Here is a 19,681-nt window from a genome sequence, read left to right on the forward strand (position 1 = left end):
TTGTTAAAAGCGCTTTATAAATGCTCCATTTATAGTAACTGCTCAGACAAGAAAAAAAATATGGTTTCGAATGTCATTGGTGGGGACATTTCAAACTGAAAACCAGGCTACATGGAAAAACAAAACCGATTTCATGTTTATGACGTTCCCAAAAGTTGCAGTTATCACCACAAAGCTATAAGCTCACTGTACACACTTGTATCTTGCTGCATTGAAGCACCGATGTGGTAGTTTTATTGCGTGGACCTTTATGTATATTCAACAGCAACTTCAGAAATTTGAATTTTTGGGTCGGGTTTCTTTAACGGGTACCCGGGTACCTTTTTTTTTTTAATCAGGTATCCGATTCCCATACTACCAGTATATGCACATCCCTAGAAAGAACACCAAGGATGTAAATCTTAGGTTACTGGCAAAAGTTTACATATTGCTGTTATCAAAACAAAATTTTCAATACATTTTTTCATCATGTAATATTCATCAACAAAAATGCGGCCTATTTTATCACCTTGCGATAGACAGCGCCTATGATGGCCGTGCGTAGCTGCATCCCAACGGTGGTGGTGATGTGAAAGTGCTGGTGCTGCAGTATGGATTGCACGAACGCCGCCGCGAAGATCAGAAATGCGTAGAGGTAGCCCTGCCAGCGTTGGATGCTCTTGTCTTCTGTGTAACGAATCAGTTGCCTGGAATAGGGATGAGCGAAGTAAATAATAATATTAAAGAGGTCGTGGAATGCTCAAAGACATTTCCGTCATTTTTCGGGTATATGTAGCTTAAGGTGTGATGAAATAAAAACGACTATTGTGTCTGTCATGAAATGAGAACAAAAGGTACTTTTGAGAGCTGTTTTTTTTTTCAGGTCCTGTTTTGACCCGAACGTGCAATTTGTGTAAAAGTTGTCGTTGGGGGCAGCAAACAAAACAGGCAAATGTAAAACTGCAGGTCTGGGTATGTGTTTAACTTGGATAAGTGTAAGCTATAATAGCGATAAATTACAACTCACTTGAGCAGTTCTGGACTGGCAAACACCAGAACGTCCGTCACCAGTTTCAAGAGGGACCCGATCAGAAAAACGCCCCCAAAGGTTCGGAGGATTGCCTTGAGTAGGGAGGCGTTTGGACGGACTTCCGATGTCTGAAGAGTCACTGAGGGCTCGTCGGCCCAATCACCAGGGGTGTACCTGACTGAATCTGTGTGGACACGTAGCGTTCTCTGCTTCCTTTTGTGACCGGATGTATGCTTTGGATTTCTGTAGGGGTTGCAAAACAAACAAAAAAGACAAGAAAGCAGTTCACAACCAATCAATTCACTTTTGTTAACCTGGGAGGGAAAATGGAACCCTTTCCAAAAAAGCTACTTGATCGTTTTTTCGTTGTTGTAATTTCAAACATGTACACTCTATTGCCATCATGGGGGCCAAGTTCTGTTCTCAGAGCTTTTCATTGTTGTTACCTCCGTCAAGAGGATATTTTAGGATTTTTCCATCATGTGGAAAACTTTCACCTTGTGTGACCAGCTTTGTGTGCGTGGCTCTGACCCGGTGACCCTGTATGCCTTATCACCCACCTATTAATCTAACCACACAGGTCAATGGACTAGACCATTTTATACAATCAGGGAGTGGCAAGGTAGACCAACACAGGCATATACATGTAAACTACAAAATGTTTGAGTTTTAAGGATTTTTTTAGAAACCGCATTTGTGCATTGGTGCTGTGTGTAATGGCGGGATATTGTTTAGCCTTGGCGGAGGTGTGCGCTCTCTGAGTGCTCCCTGGTTCTGACTATTATCTTTATCGTGGCGGGAACCTGTTTACCGGTTCGTCACGCCCCATTTTGGTTTCATCGTAACACAATGTGCGGGAGAAGTTTTGATTCATCTATGGCTGTTTTGAATAGAGCAGACTACTGCTGAGTGCAAACCCTTCCACATGTGCATAACTGAATCCAGTGACTTGCCTTTCTTTGTCCCACTCTGTCAGGAATTTGGGCACCACTGTCCTGGCCTTGTCCCTGTCTAAGAGACTCCACAGATCCGTGGTGGTCAGGGCACGCTTGTAACCCTGTATAACCATGCTGGAATTTGTAGGGAACAAAAAACAAACAAACAATTGTGACCTTCTATATAATAATAACAGGTTCTTACATAGCGCTTTTAACTAAGATCAAAGCGCTTTACATTATTATTACCCCTAATCATTGGGCCAATTAAACATTCCATATACCATCTCAGCTCCCTGGGGAGTATACAGCTCGATGCTGCCTGTTAGGCGCAAGGAAGCTAATTCAATCACAATAACCATCTCTGCCCTCACAGGTACCCATTTACTCCTGGGTGGAGAGAAGCAATGAGTGACAAAGTGCCTTGCTCAAGGGCACACGCACCATGACCCCGCCAGGACTCGAACCCACGACCTGCAGCTTTACCCACAGACCACGAATCAGTGCCCTTAACCATGTTGCCACAGCACTCCACAGTTTTTGAGATTTACTGAAGTTTATCTGAGCATTGTATTCAAGGCTGTTATTCCATGAAAATAAATTGTACTCAGTTAGTATACAAGGAGACTGAAATCGTAAAATAAAAAAATTCATGTCCTAAAGAAATGTTATAGAACCCTGTTATTCTGAATCAGTTAAAGCTATAGTCCATCATTTGCAGCCATCCGAAAAGTAACTGGCGTAATTATTGTTGAAAAACAAACTTGGTTGAAAGATAGTAAGGGAACTAAACTCCCTGTGAAATTATTCTTTCTGGGAAGCTGTCATTTTGAAGTAATCAACGAAAGAAGGCCTTTCCAACGGTGCGTCTTAAAAGACGCACCGTAGGAAAATTTAAATTAGAAGCTCGTTTTGTTATTCGGCGAAGCGCGCGCAAGCATTGGCACGACGCACACGCGGTTGCTATAATTCGTCGGATCAGTGCGCGACTTCGCATATAGCTGCAATTCAAAACAATTCAAAACATGATTCAGTAACTTTTGATTTGAAATTGAGATCCTAGAATGCTGTTTTTCTCGGAATATACAGCTGAAGCTTAGCTGAAACTTCATCAGGTTAGTTGTTCAGTATCCTTCATTAGATTTTGAACACTTTGGTTTGCCAATGAACAAAATGCACAAATTACAAATGATGGACTATATCTTTAACACAACTGCATGGTCTATATATATTAAAATATGCAAGCCTCTGTCACCATGTAACCACCTATACAGAGACCGATACAGTGTTTACTGCTATTGCAAAACACTCTACATTCAATGACATCCATCAATCACATACAATTTTTACCCAGCGTGCTACCGTATGTATGCAACTGTTGACCATCCAAAAAGGCAGCTGCAGCTGGCGCGTGTAAACAATTGGTCGGCAAGTTTCGAATATTTGAATATTCGGTCAAGAACAGTTTTGAAAAATTGAATACTAAATTATTCGAAAATGGAACACACAAGGGCCTCATTCGCTTTCTAAAAGTGGGGGGGGGGGGGGACATTCATTGATCTGAACTATTGCGAGCGAGAAGCGTGAAGCCCTAACGGCGTGGGGGTCGGGGTCGACTTCAGGGCCCTGAAAAATTTTGGATTCTAGACACTCTGTGGTGCGATTTGAGGCAATTTCTGACCACTTTAAACAATTCTTTTGAGCAAAAGATCATAATTTAAACATCATTTTTGAGTTTGGAGTAATTGAATCAGCTATTCTGAGCTACAGAATCATATGTAGGCTACATTTTTTTGGAGGGGTACAAAAAAGTGGGGGGGGGGGGGCAAACGATATGATATCCCCCCACTTTAAAAAGTGGGGGGGGGGGGGACCCCCCATCCCCCACCGATTGACGCCCATGGGAACACAGCCCAAAAGTCTGGTACACAGCCCTAGATTCCAAGGCTTTTCTGCTGGGAAACTTCCTGTATCTTCAACATCCTCCACTGAACTTCAAACCAATGGCAGATTCTCTACATGTATAGGGTGCATCAAGCCCTGGATAGTTGCTGTTGCAAAAATCCTGCAAAATCTTCACAAACGTTTGGGTTGATTTTTAAAGGATGTTGGCGGGTAAGGATTGAGGTCTTTGAAACAATCTTCCACAAGTTTCAATAAGAACAGCTTTAAAACCCTAACCCTGCCAGACGCAGCACAGTGCATCAGGTGGAAAAGTCTGGTGCACTTTGATGGAAAATGCTACCAACACCAGTGCAGAAACCGGCCACTTCTGAGACACTGAGAGCTAGTCCCATGGAACAATGCCCGAGTTGTATCCTGCTGCAGTGGGTGACCACAGACTCTGAGGCAGTTTGGCCTTGAGACTTTTGACCTGATGGATCTTGCTACACTGGGCAGGCTTGTCACTTAGACAAGTGTTGCATGTTGCTGCGTTTGGCAGGGTTTCTAGCCAAAATACCCTGGAGGGTTAGGGTTAAATTAAGGGTGTAAAGAAATAAACAGAAATACTGACCTTGTAAACCACCAGAAAGTGAGCCTGGACAGGAAGGAGGCGGAGGCCTCAGGACACGGATTCTGCCAAAGATCAAAGAAATAACTAAAAACGATGACTGTTGAATCCTCAAATATTGGATATTTGACCAATTATCAAAAGGGCCGTTCACACTAGCTGAAATCTTGATATCAGAGACCCCCCTTTCGCACTAGAGTCCAACACGGCTTCTACATTGGGTCCGGTGCTCTACATAAAACCGTGCTATGCCCAGTGCAGTTGGCAGAGAATTATCAGACCTTTCAAAACATTTTAAATTTGCCTGACTAACTCTCCTGTGGTTTGACCATTCAAAACACCTCAAAATCTGGGTTCTGGCAAATTGGAGGACAAAAAATGCAGGACCTTTTAAAATCCTCCAGAATTTATTGTTACTGCACTACCACACCTTTCAATTCCTTTCGAAAGGTATTGAAAGGCAACTTACTGAATTTGCCCACAGAGTTGCTTCACCTTCCGAAACCTTTCGAAAAGTTTCAAAGTTCCAGCACTATTTCACCTTTCAAAACCCTTTTAGTCAGGCAAATTTAAAATGTTTTGAAAGGTCTGATAATTCTCTGCCAACTGCACTGGGCATAGCAGGGCTAAAAGGGTTTTGAAAGGTGAAATAGTGCTGGAACTTTGAAACTATTCGAAAGGTTTAGGAAAGGTGAAGCAACTCTGTAAGCAAATTCAGTAAGGTGCCTTTCAATACCTTTCGAAAGGAATTGAAAGGTGTGGTAGTGCAGAAACAATAAATTCTGGAGGGTTTTAAAAGGTCCTGCATTTTTTGTCCTCCAATTTGCCAGAACCCAGATTTTGAGGTGTTTTGAATGGTCTAACTACAGGAGAGTTAAGCCCAAGTCACACATTCACGGTTTGGAGCTACGGATCTCCACGGTTTGAAATTCGTGATAAACCGTGGGAGTACCGTATTCATCCTTAGTACATCCGTGGTAATCCATCATCTTCCTTGGGTATTCGTGGAGGGGCTACGGAAGTTTTAAACTGTTCATATCTTCCGTGGTGAACTGTCATGAAATTAATCCGTAGTGCAACCGTGGGACATCCGGAGGACAACCGTATTTATTCGTAGTGTTATTCATGGCTGTTCGTGCATATTCTTGGAGATTCGTAGCTCATTCGTGGTAGAAATCTCTACGAATTCGCTACGAATGTCCTACGGATATGCCCGGATGTGCTAGGGTTCTGCTGAGGTTGTACTACGAATGTGCCGTAGCAGAACCTTGGTCATCCTTGGCCCAATCGCACACAACCGTGGCGTTAACGTCATTATTCTTAGTGATACCGTCGATATTCTTCAACAATCTGTCTATATTCTTGACAAACCGTGGTGTATTCGTAGAGAAACCTTAGGACAGTCGTGGCTATCCGTCCTGAAACCGTAGAGCATTCTTAGAAAGTCGATTTCTCCACGAATCTCGACGGTTCATCTTGATCGATTGATTGTTGGTAAACCGTGGATATTCGTAGCTCCAACCGTGAATGTGTGACTTGGGCTTTAGTATAATCAAACCCTGGTCAGGACCAGGGTTAAGAGGCTCTACCCGGGTAGCAAATCCAAACTCTACAGCCGACCCGTGTACGCACCAGGTAAGTGTGAACGGTACGCCTTGCCGACACGTGCTCGACGGGACCCAGTTCTGCTAACGACGGATTGATTTCAACACGGGTAGCTGAGACGATAGTGTGAAAAGGCCTTAATATTCAAACCTTCTTGCATTTTCAGAATAACTTTTATAATTGAAACAATATTGAATTAGGTGGAAAGAGAGAAGGAAAAAATGTTGCAACCTGACGCCACTTCAGCGGTTGTGTACAAAGTCTTTGGAGAGTCAAGAAAATTTTCCAGAGTATTTCCGAACAAAATTGGAAATATTTCTCGGTCCACGATTCATGTCTTATCATTTTTGCAATGACTGGCACTCCAACTGGACTTTTCTAGTTCACTCGGCTTCGCCTCGTGAAATGGAAACGTCCAGATTTTACCTTGCGATAATAATCCTCACATTTCAGTCCGAGCCACTCAATATTTGTGTAATATCACACTGTTGTTGCTCAAAAGTTCGCACGCGGTGCCTAGACGTTTTCCATAGCCAGCATCATCGAAAAAGTCAGTTTTTCACCCAAAAATCAAACTTCACCAAAATTGCTCAAAAGTTCACACGCGGTGCATAGAGGCAAGAATAAAATTCCCTGAAGAGTTCAACTCATTACATTCAGTATCCAGTGAGAAAAGAAAACTTTCGACTTTTTACGAAATGACCCCAAAACTTCAACGTTTTCCATAGCCGGCATCATCGAAAAAGTAAGTTTTTCACCCAAATATCAAACTTCACCAAAATTGCTCAAAAGTTCACACGCGGTGCATAGAGGCCAGAATTAAATTCCATGAAGAGTTCAACTCATTACATTCAGTATCCAGTGAGAAAAGAAAACGTTTTGATTTTTTACAAAATGCCCCCAAACCTTCAACATTTTCCATAGCCGGCATCATCTAAAAAGTCAGTTTTTCACCCAAAAATCCAACTTGACCAAATTTGCTCAAAAGTTCACACGACAGGTGCCAAGACGCCAGAATTGAATTCCCTGAAGGTTCAACTCATTACATTCAGTATCCAGTGAGAAAGAAAACTTTTGGATTTTTAACAAAATGCCCCAAAACCTCAACGTTTTCCATAGCCGGCATCATCGAAAAAGTGAGTTTTTCACCCAAAATCAACTTGACCGAATTGCTCAAAAGTTCACACGAGGTGCCTAGAGGCCAGAATTGAATTCCCTGAAGAGTTCACTTCATTACATTCAGTATCCAGTGAGAAAAGAAAAATTTAGATTTTTTACAAAATGCCCATAACTTCAACGTTTTCCATAGCCGGCATCATCGAAAAAGTCATTTTTTGCCCCAAAAATCCAACATCACCAAAATTGCTAAAAAGTTCACACGAGGTGCCTAGAGGCCAGAATTGAATTCCCTGAAGAGTTCAACCCATTACATTCAGTATCCAGTGAGAAAAGACATATTTTAGATTTTTTACAAAATGCCCCAAAACTTCAACGTTTTCCATAGCCGGCATCATCGAAAAAGACAGTATTTTCACCCAAAAATCCAACATCACCAAAATTGCTCAAAAGTTCACACGAGGTGCCTAGAGGCCAGAATTGAATTCCCTGAAGAGTTCAACCCATTACATTCAGTATCCAGTGAGAAAAGACGTATTTTAGATTTTTATAAAAACCCCCAAAACTTCAACGTTTTCCATAGCCGGCATCATCGAAAAAGTCAGTTTTTCACCCCAAAAATCCAACATCTCCAAAATTGCTAAAAAGTTCACACGAGACGCCTAGAGGCCAGAATTAATTTCCCTGAAGAGTTCAACTAATTACATTCAGTATCCAGTGAGAAAAGACAACTTTTAGATTTTTTACAAAATGCCCCAAAACTTCAACGTTTTCCATAGCCGGCATCATCGAAAAAGTCAGTTTTTCACCCAAAAATCCAACATCACCAAAATTGCTCAAAAGTTTACACGAGGTGCCTAGAGGCCAGAATTGAATTCCCTGAAGAGTTCAACCCATTACATTCAGTATCCAGTGAGAAAAGACATATTTAGATTTTTTATAAAACACCCCAAAAACTTCAACGTTTTCCATAGCCGGCATCATCGAAAAAGTCAGTTTTTCACCCAAAAATCCAACATCACCAAAATGGCTAAAAAGTTCACACGAGGTGCCTAGAGGCCAGAATTGAATTCCCTGAAGAGTTCAACCCATTACATTCAGTATCCAGTGAGAAAAGACATTTTAGATTTTTATAAAACACCCCCAAAACTTCAACGTTTTCCATAGCCGGCATCATCGAAAAAGTCAGTTTTTCACCCAAAAATCCAACATCACCAAAATTGCTCAAAAGTTTACACGAGGTGCCTAGAGGCCAGAATTGAATTCCCTGAAAAGTTCAACTCATTACGTTCAGTATCCAGTGAGAAAGACAACCTTTAGATTTTTTTAAAATGCCCCCAAACTTCAACGTTTTCCATAGCCGGCATCATCGAAAAAGTCAGTTTTTGACCCCAAAATCCAACATCTCCAAAATTGCTAAAAGTTCACACGAGGTGCCTAGAGGCCAGAATTGAATTCCCTGAAGAGTTCAACCCATTACATTCAGTATCCAGTGAGAAAAGACATATTTTAGATTTTTATAAAACACCCCCAAAACTTCAACGTTTTCCATAGCCGGCATCATCGAAAAAGTCAGTTTTTCACCCAAAAATCCAACATCACCAAAATTGCTCAAAAGTTACACGAGGTGCCTAGAGGCCAGAATTGAATTTCCTGAAGAGTTCAACTCATTACGTTCAGTATCCAGTGAGAAAAGACAACTTTTAGATTTTTTACAAAATGCCCCAAAACTTCAACGTTTTCCATAACCGGCATCATCGAAAAAGTCAGTTTTTCACCCAAAAATCCAACATCTCCAAAATTGCTCAAAAGTTCACACGAGGTGCCTAGAGGCCAGAATTGAATTCCCTGAAGAGTTCAACCATTACATTCAGTATCCAGTGAGAAAAGAAAACTTTTAGATTTTTTACAAAATGCCCCCAAAACTTCAACGTTTTTCCATAGCCGGCATCATCGAAAAAGTCAGTTTTTCACCCAAAAATCCAACATCACCAAAATTGCTCAAAAGTTCACACGAGGTGCCTAGAGGCCAGAATTGAATTCCCTGAAAAGTTCAACCATTACATTCAGTATCCAGTGAGAAAAGACATTTTAGATTTTTATAAAACACCCCAAATACTTCAACGTTTTCCATAGCCGGCATCATCGAAAAAGTCAGTTTTTCACCCAAAAATCCAACATCACCAAAATTGCTCAAAAGTTCACACGAGGTGCCTAGAGGCCAGAATTGAATTCCCTGAAGAGTTCAACCCATTACATTCAGTATCCAGTGAGAAAAGACATATTTTAGATTTTTATAAAACACCCCCAAAACTTCAACGTTTTCCATAGCCGGCATCATCGAAAAAACAGTTTTTCACCCAAAAATCCAACATCTCCAAAATTGCTCAAAAGTTCACACGAGGTGCCTAGAGGCCAGAATTGAATTCCCTGAAGAGTTCAACCCATTACATTCAGTATCCAGTGAGAAAAGACGTATTTTAGATTTTTATAAAACACCCCCAAAACTTCAACGTTTTCCATAGCCGGCATCATCGAAAAAGTCAGTTTTTCACCCAAAAATCCAACATCTCCAAAATTGCTAAAAAGTTCACACGAGGTGCCTAGAGGCCAGAATTGAATTCCCTGAAGAGTTCAACCCATTACATTCAGTATCCAGTGAGAAAAGACGTATTTTAGATTTCATAAAAATGCCCCAAAACTTCAACGTTTTCCATAGCCGGCATCATCGAAAAAGTCAGTTTTTCACCCAAAAATCCAACATCTCCAAAATTGCTAAAAAGTTCACACGAGGTGCCTAGAGGCCAGAATTGAATTCCCTGAAGAGTTCAACCAATTACATTCAGTATCCAGTGAGAAAAGAAAACTTTAGATTTTTTACAAAATGCCCCAAAACTTCAACGTTTTCCATAGCCGGCATCATCGAAAAAGTCAGTTTTTCACCCAAAAATCCAACATCACCAAAATTGCTCAAAAGTTCACACGAGGTGCCTAGAGGCCAGAATTGAATTCCCTGAAGAGTTCAAAACATTACATTCAGTATCCAGTGAGAAAAGAAAACTTTTAGATTTTTTACAAAATGCCCCAAAACTTCAACGTTTCCATAGCCGGCATCATCGAAAAAGTCAGTTTTTCACCCAAAAATCCAACATCACCAAAATTGCTCAAAAGTTCACACGAGGTGCCTAGAGGCCAGAATTGAATTCCCTGAAGAGTTCAACCATTACATTCAGTATCCAGTGAGAAAAGAAAACTTTTAGATTTTTTACAAAATGCCCCAAAACTTCAACGTTTTCCATAGCCGGCATCATCGAAAAAGTCAGTTTTTCACCCAAAAATCCAACATCACCAAAATTGCTCAAAAGTTTACACGAGGTGCCTAGAGGCCAGAATTGAATTCCCTGAAGAGTTCAACTCATTACATTCAGTATCCAGTGAGAAAAGACAACTTTTAGATTTTTTACAAAATGCCCCAAAACTTCAACGTTTTCCATAGCCGGCATCATCGAAAAAGTCAGTTTTTCACCCAAAAATCCAACATCTCCAAAATTGCTCAAAAGTTCACACGAGGTGCCTAGAGGCCAGAATTGAATTCCCTGAAGAGTTCAACCATTACATTCAGTATCCAGTGAGAAAAGAAAACTTTTAGATTTTTTACAAAATGCCCCCAAAACTTCAACGTTTTCCATAGCCGGCATCATCGAAAAAGTCAGTTTTTCACCCAAAAATCCAACATCACCAAAATTGCTCAAAAGTTCACACGAGGTGCCTAGAGGCCAGAATTGAATTCCCTGAAGAGTTCAACCCATTACATTCAGTATCCAGTGAGAAAAGACGTCTTTAGATTTTATAAAAACCCCCAAAACTTCAACGTTTTCCATAGCCGGCATCATCGAAAAAGTCAGTTTTTCACCCAAAAATCCAACATCTCCAAAATTGCTAAAAAGTTCACACGAGGTGCCTAGAGGCCAGAATTAATTCCCTGAAGAGTTCAACCCATTACATTCAGTATCCAGTGAGAAAAGACATTTTAGATTTTTTACAAAATGCCCCAAAACTTCAACGTTTTCCATAGCCGGCATCATCGAAAAAGTCAGTTTTTCACCCAAAAATCCAACATCACCAAAATTGCTCAAAAGTTCACACGAGGTGCCTAGAGGCCAGAATTGAATTCCCTGAAGAGTTCAACTCATTACATTCAGTATCCAGTGAGAAAAGACGTATTTTAGATTTTTATAAAAACCCCAAAACTTCAACGTTTTCCATAGCCGGCATCATCGAAAAAGTCAGTTTTTCACCCAAAAATCCAACATCTCCAAAATTGCTCAAAAGTTCACACGAGGTGCCTAGAGGCCAGAATTGAATTCCCTGAAGAGTTCAACTCATTACATTCAGTATCCAGTGAGAAAAGACAACTTTTAGATTTTTTACAAAATGCCCCAAAACTTCAACGTTTTCCATAGCCGGCATCATCGAAAAAGTCAGTTTTTCACCAAAAAATCCAACATCACAAAATTGCTCAAAAGTTCACACGAGGTGCCTAGAGGCCAGAATTGAATTCCCTGAAGAGTTCAACCCATTACATTCAGTATCCAGTGAGAAAAGACATTTTAGATTTTTATAAAAACACCCCCAAAACTTCAACGTTTTCCATAGCCGGCATCATCGAAAAAGTCAGTTTTTCACCCAAAAATCCAACATCACCAAAATGGCTCAAAAGTTCACACGAGGTGCCTAGAGGCCAGAATTGAATTCCCTGAAGAGTTCAACCCATTACATTCAGTATCCAGTGAGAAAAGACATATTTTAGATTTTATAAAACACCCCCAAAACTTCAACGTTTTCCATAGCCGGCATCATCGAAAAAGTCAGTTTTTCACCCAAAAATCCAACATCACCAAAATTGCTCAAAAGTTTACACGAGGTGCCTAGAGGCCAGAATTGAATTCCCTGAAGAGTTCAACTCATTACGTTCAGTATCCAGTGAGAAAAGACAACTTTAGATTTTTTAAAAATGCCCCAAACTTCAACGTTTTCCATAGCCGGCATCATCGAAAAAGTCAGTTTTGACCCCAAAATCCAACATCTCCAAAATTGCTAAAAAGTTCACACGAGGTGCCTAGAGGCCAGAATTGAATTCCCTGAAGAGTTCAACCCATTACATTCAGTATCCAGTGAGAAAAGACATATTTAGATTTTTATAAACACCCCCAAAACTTCAACGTTTTCCATAGCCGGCATCATCGAAAAAGTCAGTTTTTCACCCAAAAATCCAACATCACAAAATTGCTCAAAAGTTTACACGAGGTGCCTAGAGGCCAGAATTGAATTTCCTGAAGAGTTCAACTCATTACGTTCAGTATCCAGTGAGAAAAGACAACTTTAGATTTTTTACAAAATGCCCCAAAACTTCAACGTTTTCCATAGCCGGCATCATCGAAAAAGTCAGTTTTTCACCCAAAAATCCAACATCTCCAAAATTGCTCAAAAGTTCACACGAGGTGCCTAGAGGCCAGAATTGAATTCCCTGAAGAGTTCAACTCATTACATTCAGTATCCAGTGAGAAAAGAAAACTTTTAGATTTTTTACAAAATGCCCCCAAAACTTCAACGTTTTCCATAGCCGGCATCATCGAAAAAGTCAGTTTTTCACCCAAAAATCCAACATCACCAAAATTGCTCAAAAGTTCACACGAGGTGCCTAGAGGCCAGAATTGAATTCCCTGAAGAGTTCAACCCATTACATTCAGTATCCAGTGAGAAAAGACAATTTTAGATTTTTATAAAACACCCCCAAAACTTCAACGTTTTCCATAGCCGGCATCATCGAAAAAGTCAGTTTTTCACCCAAAAATCCAACATCACCAAAATTGCTCAAAAGTTCACACGAGGTGCCTAGAGGCCAGAATTGAATTCCCTGAAGAGTTCAACTCATTACATTCAGTATCCAGTGAGAAAAGAAATATTTTAGATTTTTATAAAACACCCCCAAAACTTCAACGTTTTCCATAGCCGGCATCATCGAAAAAGTCAGTTTTTCACCCAAAAATCCAACATCTCCAAAATTGCTAAAAGTTCACACGAGGTGCCTAGAGGCCAGAATTGAATTCCCTGAAGAGTTCAACTCATTACATCAGTATCCAGTGAGAAAAGACAAATTTTAGATTTTTATAAAACACCCCAAAACTTCAACGTTTCCATAGCCGGCATCATCGAAAAAGTCAGTTTTTCACCCAAAATCCAACATCTCCAAAATTGCTAAAAAGTTCACACGAGGTGCCTAGAGGCCAGAATTGAATTCCCTGAAGAGTTCAACCCATTACATTCAGTATCCAGTGAGAAAAGACAATTTAGATTTTATAAAACACCCCCAAAACTTCAACGTTTTCCATAGCCGGCATCATCGAAAAAGTCAGTTTTTCACCCAAAAATCCAACATCTCCAAAATTGCTCAAAAGTTCACACGAGGTGCCTAGAGGCCAGAATTGAATTCCCTGAAGAGTTCAACCATTACATTCAGTATCCAGTGAGAAAAGAAAACTTTAGATTTTTTACAAAATGCCCCAAAACTTCAACGTTTTCCATAGCCGGCATCATCGAAAAAGTCAGTTTTTCACCCAAAAATCCAACATCTCCAAAATTGCTCAAAAGTTCACACGAGGTGCCTAGAGGCCAGAATTGAATTCCCTGAAGAGTTCAACCATTACATTCAGTATCCAGTGAGAAAAGAAAACTTTTAGATTTTTACAAAATGCCCCAAAACTTCAACGTTTTCCATAGCCGGCATCATCGAAAAAGTCAGTTTTTCACCCAAAAATCCAACATCACCAAAATTGCTCAAAAGTTCACACGAGGTGCCTAGAGGCCAGAATTGAATTCCCTGAAGAGTTCAACCATTACATTCAGTATCCAGTGAGAAAAGAAAACTTTTAGATTTTTTACAAAATGCCCCCAAAAACTTCAACGTTTTCCATAGCCGGCATCATCGAAAAAGTCAGTTTTTCACCCAAAAATCCAACATCACCAAAATTGCTCAAAAGTTCACACGAGGTGCCTAGAGGCCAGAATTGAATTCCCTGAAGAGTTCAACTCATTACGTTCAGTATCCAGTGAGAAAAGACAACTTTTAGATTTTTTACAAAATGCCCCAAAACTTCAACGTTTTCCATAGCCGGCATCATCGAAAAAAGTCAGTTTTTCACCCAAAAATCCAACATCTCCAAAATTGCTCAAAAGTTCACACGAGGTGCCTAGAGGCCAGAATTGAATTCCCTGAAGAGTTCAACCATTACATTCAGTATCCAGTGAGAAAAGAAAACTTTTAGATTTTTTACAAAATGCCCCAAAACTTCAACGTTTTCCATAGCCGGCATCATCGAAAAAGTCAGTTTTTCACCCAAAAATCCAACATCACCAAAATTGCTCAAAAGTTCACACGAGGTGCCTAGAGGCCAGAATTGAATTCCCTGAAGAGTTCAAACCATTACATTCAGTATCCAGTGAGAAAAGAACTTTTAGATTTTTATAAAAACCCCCAAAACTTCAACGTTTTCCATAGCCGGCATCATCGAAAAAGTCAGTTTTTCACCCAAAAATCCAACATCTCCAAAATTGCTAAAAAGTTCACACGAGGTGCCTAGAGGCCAGAATTGAATTCCCTGAAGAGTTCAACTCATTACATTCAGTATCCAGTGAGAAAAGACAACTTTTAGATTTTTTACAAAATGCCCCAAAACTTCAACGTTTTCCATAGCCGGCATCATCGAAAAAGTCAGTTTTTCACCCAAAAATCAACATCACCAAAATTGCTCAAAAGTTTACACGAGGTGCCTAGAGGCCAGAATTGAATTCCCTGAAGAGTTCAACCCATTACATTCAGTATCCAGTGAGAAAAGAAAATTTTAGATTTTACAAAACACCCCCAAAACTTCAACGTTTTCCATAGCCGGCATCATCGAAAAAGTCAGTTTTTCACCCAAAAATCCAACATCACCAAAATTGCTAAAAAGTTCACACGAGGTGCCTAGAGGCCAGAATTGAATTCCCTGAAGAGTTCAACCCATTACATTCAGTATCCAGTGAGAAAAAAGACAATTTTAGATTTTTATAAAAATGCCCCAAAACTTCAACGTTTTCCATAGCCGGCATCATCGAAAAAGTCAGTTTTTCCCAAAATCCAACATCACAAAATTGCTCAAAAGTTTACACGAGGTGCCTAGAGGCCAGAATTGAATTCCCTGAAGAGTTCAACTCATTACGTTCAGTATCCAGTGAGAAAAGACAACTTTAGATTTTTTAAAAATGCCCCAAACTTCAACGTTTTCCATAGCCGGCATCATCGAAAAAGTCAGTTTTTGACCCAAAAATCCAACATCTCCAAATTGCTCAAAAGTTCACACGAGGTGCCTAGAGGCCAGAATTGAATTCCCTGAAGAGTTCAACCCATTACATTCAGTATCCAGTGAGAAAAGACAATTTTAGATTTTTACAAAACACCCCAAAACTTCAACGTTTTCATAGCCGGCATCATCGAAAAAGTCAGTTTTTCACCCAAAAATCCAACATCACCAAAATTGCTCAAAAGTTCACACGAGGTGCCTAGAGGCCAGAATTGAATTTCCTGAAGAGTTCAACTCATTACATTCAGTATCCAGTGAGAAAAGACAACTTTAGATTTTTTACAAAATGCCCCAAAACTTCAACGTTTTCCATAGCCGGCATCATCGAAAAAGTCAGTTTTTCACCCAAAAATCCAACATCACCAAAATTGCTCAAAAGTTCACACGAGGTGCCTAGAGGCCAGAATTGAATTCCCTGAAGAGTTCAACCATTACATTCAGTATCCAGTGAGAAAAGAAAACTTTTAGATTTTTTACAAAATGCCCCCAAAACTTCAACGTTTTCCATAGCCGGCATCATCGAAAAAGTCAGTTTTTCACCCAAAAATCCAACATCACCAAAATTGCTCAAAAGTTCACACGAGGTGCCTAGAGGCCAGAATTGAATTCCCTGAAGAGTTCAACTCATTACATTCAGTATCCAGTGAGAAAAGACAATTTTAGATTTTTATAAAACACCCCCAAAACTTCAACGTTTTCCATAGCCGGCATCATCGAAAAAGTCAGTTTTTCACCCAAAAATCCAACATCACCAAAATTGCTCAAAAGTTCACACGAGGTGCCTAGAGGCCAGAATTGAATTCCCTGAAGAGTTCAACCCATTACATTCAGTATCCAGTGAGAAAAGACATATTTTAGATTTTATAAAACACCCCAAACTTCAACGTTTTCCATAGCCGGCATCATCGAAAAAGTCAGTTTTTCACCCAAAAATCCAACATCTCCAAAATTGCTCAAAAGTTCACACGAGGTGCCTAGAGGCCAGAATTGAATTCCCTGAAGAGTTCAACCATTACATTCAGTATCCAGTGAGAAAAGACAACTTTTAGATTTTCATAAAACACCCCAAAACTTCAACGTTTTCCATAGCCGGCATCATCGAAAAAGTCAGTTTTTCACCCAAAAACCAACATCTCCAAAATTGCTCAAAAGTTCACACGAGGTGCCTAGAGGCCAGAATTGAATTCCCTGAAGAGTTCAACTCATTACATTCAGTATCCAGTGAGAAAAGAAAACTTTTAGATTTTTTACAAAATGCCCCAAAACTTCAACGTTTTCCATAGCCGGCATCATCGAAAAAGTCAGTTTTTCACCCAAAAATCCAACATCACCAAAATTGCTCAAAAGTTCACACGAGGTGCCTAGAGGCCAGAATTGAATTCCCTGAAGAGTTCAACTCATTACATTCAGTATCCAGTGAGAAAAGACATATTTTAGATTTTTTAAAAAACACCCCCAAAACTTCAACGTTTTCCATAGCCGGCATCATCGAAAAAGTCAGTTTTTCACCCAAAAATCCAACATCACCAAAATTGCTCAAAAGTTCACACGAGGTGCCTAGAGGCCAGAATTGAATTCCTGAAGAGTTCAACTCATTACGTTCAGTATCCAGTGAGAAAAGACAACTTTTAGATTTTTTACAAAATGCCCCAAAACTTCAACGTTTTCCATAGCCGGCATCATCGAAAAAGTCAGTTTTTCACCCAAAAATCCAACATCACCAAAATTGCTCAAAAGTTCACACGAGGTGCCTAGAGGCCAGAATTGAATTCCCTGAAGAGTTCAACCCATTACATTCAGTATCCAGTGAGAAAAGACAATTTTAGATTTTTATAAAACACCCCCAAAACTTCAACGTTTTCCATAGCCGGCATCATCGAAAAAGTCAGTTTTTCACCCAAAAATCCAACATCTCCAAAATTGCTCAAAAGTTCACACGAGGTGCCTAGAGGCCAGAATTGAATTCCCTGAAGAGTTCAACTCATTACATTCAGTATCCAGTGAGAAAAGACAACTTTTAGATTTTTTACAAAATGCCCCAAAACTTCAACGTTTTCCATAGCCGGCATCATCGAAAAAGTCAGTTTTTCACCCAAAAATCCAACATCACCAAAATTGCTCAAAAGTTCACACGAGGTGCCTAGAGGCCAGAATTGAATTCCCTGAAGAGTTCAACCATTACATTCAGTATCCAGTGAGAAAAGAAAACTTTTAGATTTTTACAAAATGCCCCCAAAACTTCAACGTTTTCCATAGCCGGCATCATCGAAAAAGTCAGTTTTTCACCCAAAAATCCAACATCACCAAAATTGCTCAAAAGTTCACACGAGGTGCCTAGAGGCCAGAATTGAATTCCCTGAAGAGTTCAACTCATTACATTCAGTATCCAGTGAGAAAAGACTTTTAGATTTTTTACAAAATGCCCCAAAACTTCAACGTTTTCCATAGCCGGCATCATCGAAAAAGTCAGTTTTTCACCCAAAAATCCAACATCACCAAAATTGCTCAAAAGTTCACACGAGGTGCCTAGAGGCCAGAATTGAATTCCCTGAAGAGTTCAACTCATTACATTCAGTATCCAGTGAGAAAAGACAACTTTTAGATTTTTTACAAAATGCCCCAAAACTTCAACGTTTTCCATAGCCGGCATCATCGAAAAAGTCAGTTTTTCACCAAAAATCCAACATCACCAAAATTGCTCAAAAGTTACACGAGGTGCCTAGAGGCCAGAATTGAATTCCCTGAAGAGTTCAACTCATTACATTCAGTATCCAGTGAGAAAAGACAACTTTTAGATTTTTTACAAAATGCCCCAAAACTTCAACGTTTTCCATAGCCGGCATCATCGAAAAAGTCAGTTTTTCACCCAAAAAATCCAACATCACCAAAATTGCTCAAAAGTTTACACGAGGTGCCTAGAGGCCAGAATTGAATTCCCTGAAGAGTTCAACTCATTACATTCAGTATCCAGTGAGAAAAGACAACTTTTAGATTTTTTACAAAATGCCCCAAAACTTCAAACGTTTTCCATAGCCGGCATCATCGAAAAAGTCAGTTTTTCACCAAAAATCCAACATCACCAAAATTGCTCAAAAGTTCACACGAGGTGCCTAGAGGCCAGAATTGAATTCCCTGAAGAGTTCAACCCATTACATTCAGTATCCAGTGAGAAAAGAACAATTTTAGATTTTTTACAAAAACCCCCAAAACTTCAACGTTTTCCATAGCCGGCATCATCGAAAAAGTCAGTTTTTGACCCAAAAATCCAACATCTCCAAAATTGCTAAAAAGTTCACACGAGGGCCTAGAGGCCAGAATTGAATTCCCTGAAGAGTTCAACCATTACATTCAGTATCCAGTGAGAAAAGACAACTTTTAGATTTTTACAAAACACCCCCAAAACTTCAACGTTTTCCATAGCCGGCATCATCGAAAAAGTCAGTTTTTGACCCAAAAATCCAACATCTCAAAATTGCTCAAAAGTTCACACGAGGTGCCTAGAGGCCAGAATTGAATTCCCTGAAGAGTTCAACTCATTACATTCAGTATCCAGTGAGAAAAGACAACTTTTAGATTTTTTACAAAATGCCCCAAAACTTCAACGTTTTCCATAGCCGGCATCATCGAAAAAGTCAGTTTTTCACCCAAAAATCCAACATCTCCAAAATTGCTCAAAAGTTCACACGAGGTGCCTAGAGGCCAGAATTGAATTCCCTGAAGAGTTCAAACCATTACATTCAGTATCCAGTGAGAAAAGACATATTTTAGATTTTTACAAAACACCCCAAAACTTCAACGTTTTCCATAGCCGGCATCATCGAAAAAGTCAGTTTTTCACCCAAAAATCCAACATCACCAAAATTGCTCAAAAGTTCACACGAGGTGCCTAGAGGCCAGAATTGAATTCCCTGAAGAGTTCAACTCATTACATTCAGTATCCAGTGAGAAAAGAACAACTTTTAGATTTTTTACAAAATGCCCAAAACTTCAACGTTTTCCATAGCCGGCATCATCGAAAAAGTCAGTTTTTCACCCAAAAATCCAACATCTCCAAAATTGCTCAAAAGTTCACACGAGGTGCCTAGAGGCCAGAATTGAATTCCCT

General features: G+C 39.8%; 1 protein-coding gene across 1 annotated transcript in view; it reads right to left on the reverse strand.

Annotated features, from left to right (window-relative positions):
• LOC119734340 (multidrug resistance-associated protein 1-like) overlaps window positions 1-4,516 on the reverse strand; it is a 42,422-nt gene extending 37,906 nt beyond the window's left edge. The window contains exons 1-4 of the mRNA XM_038207795.1: window positions 4,460-4,516; window positions 1,963-2,079; window positions 1,007-1,252; window positions 509-686 (exon numbers count right to left, since the gene is read on the reverse strand). Coding sequence (XP_038063723.1) covers window positions 509-686; window positions 1,007-1,252; window positions 1,963-2,078 — 540 coding nt within the window. The 5' untranslated portion in view covers window position 2,079; window positions 4,460-4,516. The remainder of the gene's footprint in view (window positions 1-508; window positions 687-1,006; window positions 1,253-1,962; window positions 2,080-4,459) is intronic.
• Window positions 4,517-19,681: the final 15,165 nt, after the last annotated feature.

The sequence above is a fragment of the Patiria miniata genome, unplaced genomic scaffold (assembly GCF_015706575.1).
Source record: "Patiria miniata isolate m_02_andy unplaced genomic scaffold, ASM1570657v1 HiC_scaffold_27, whole genome shotgun sequence".
Classification (NCBI taxonomy): domain Eukaryota; kingdom Metazoa; phylum Echinodermata; class Asteroidea; order Valvatida; family Asterinidae; genus Patiria; species Patiria miniata.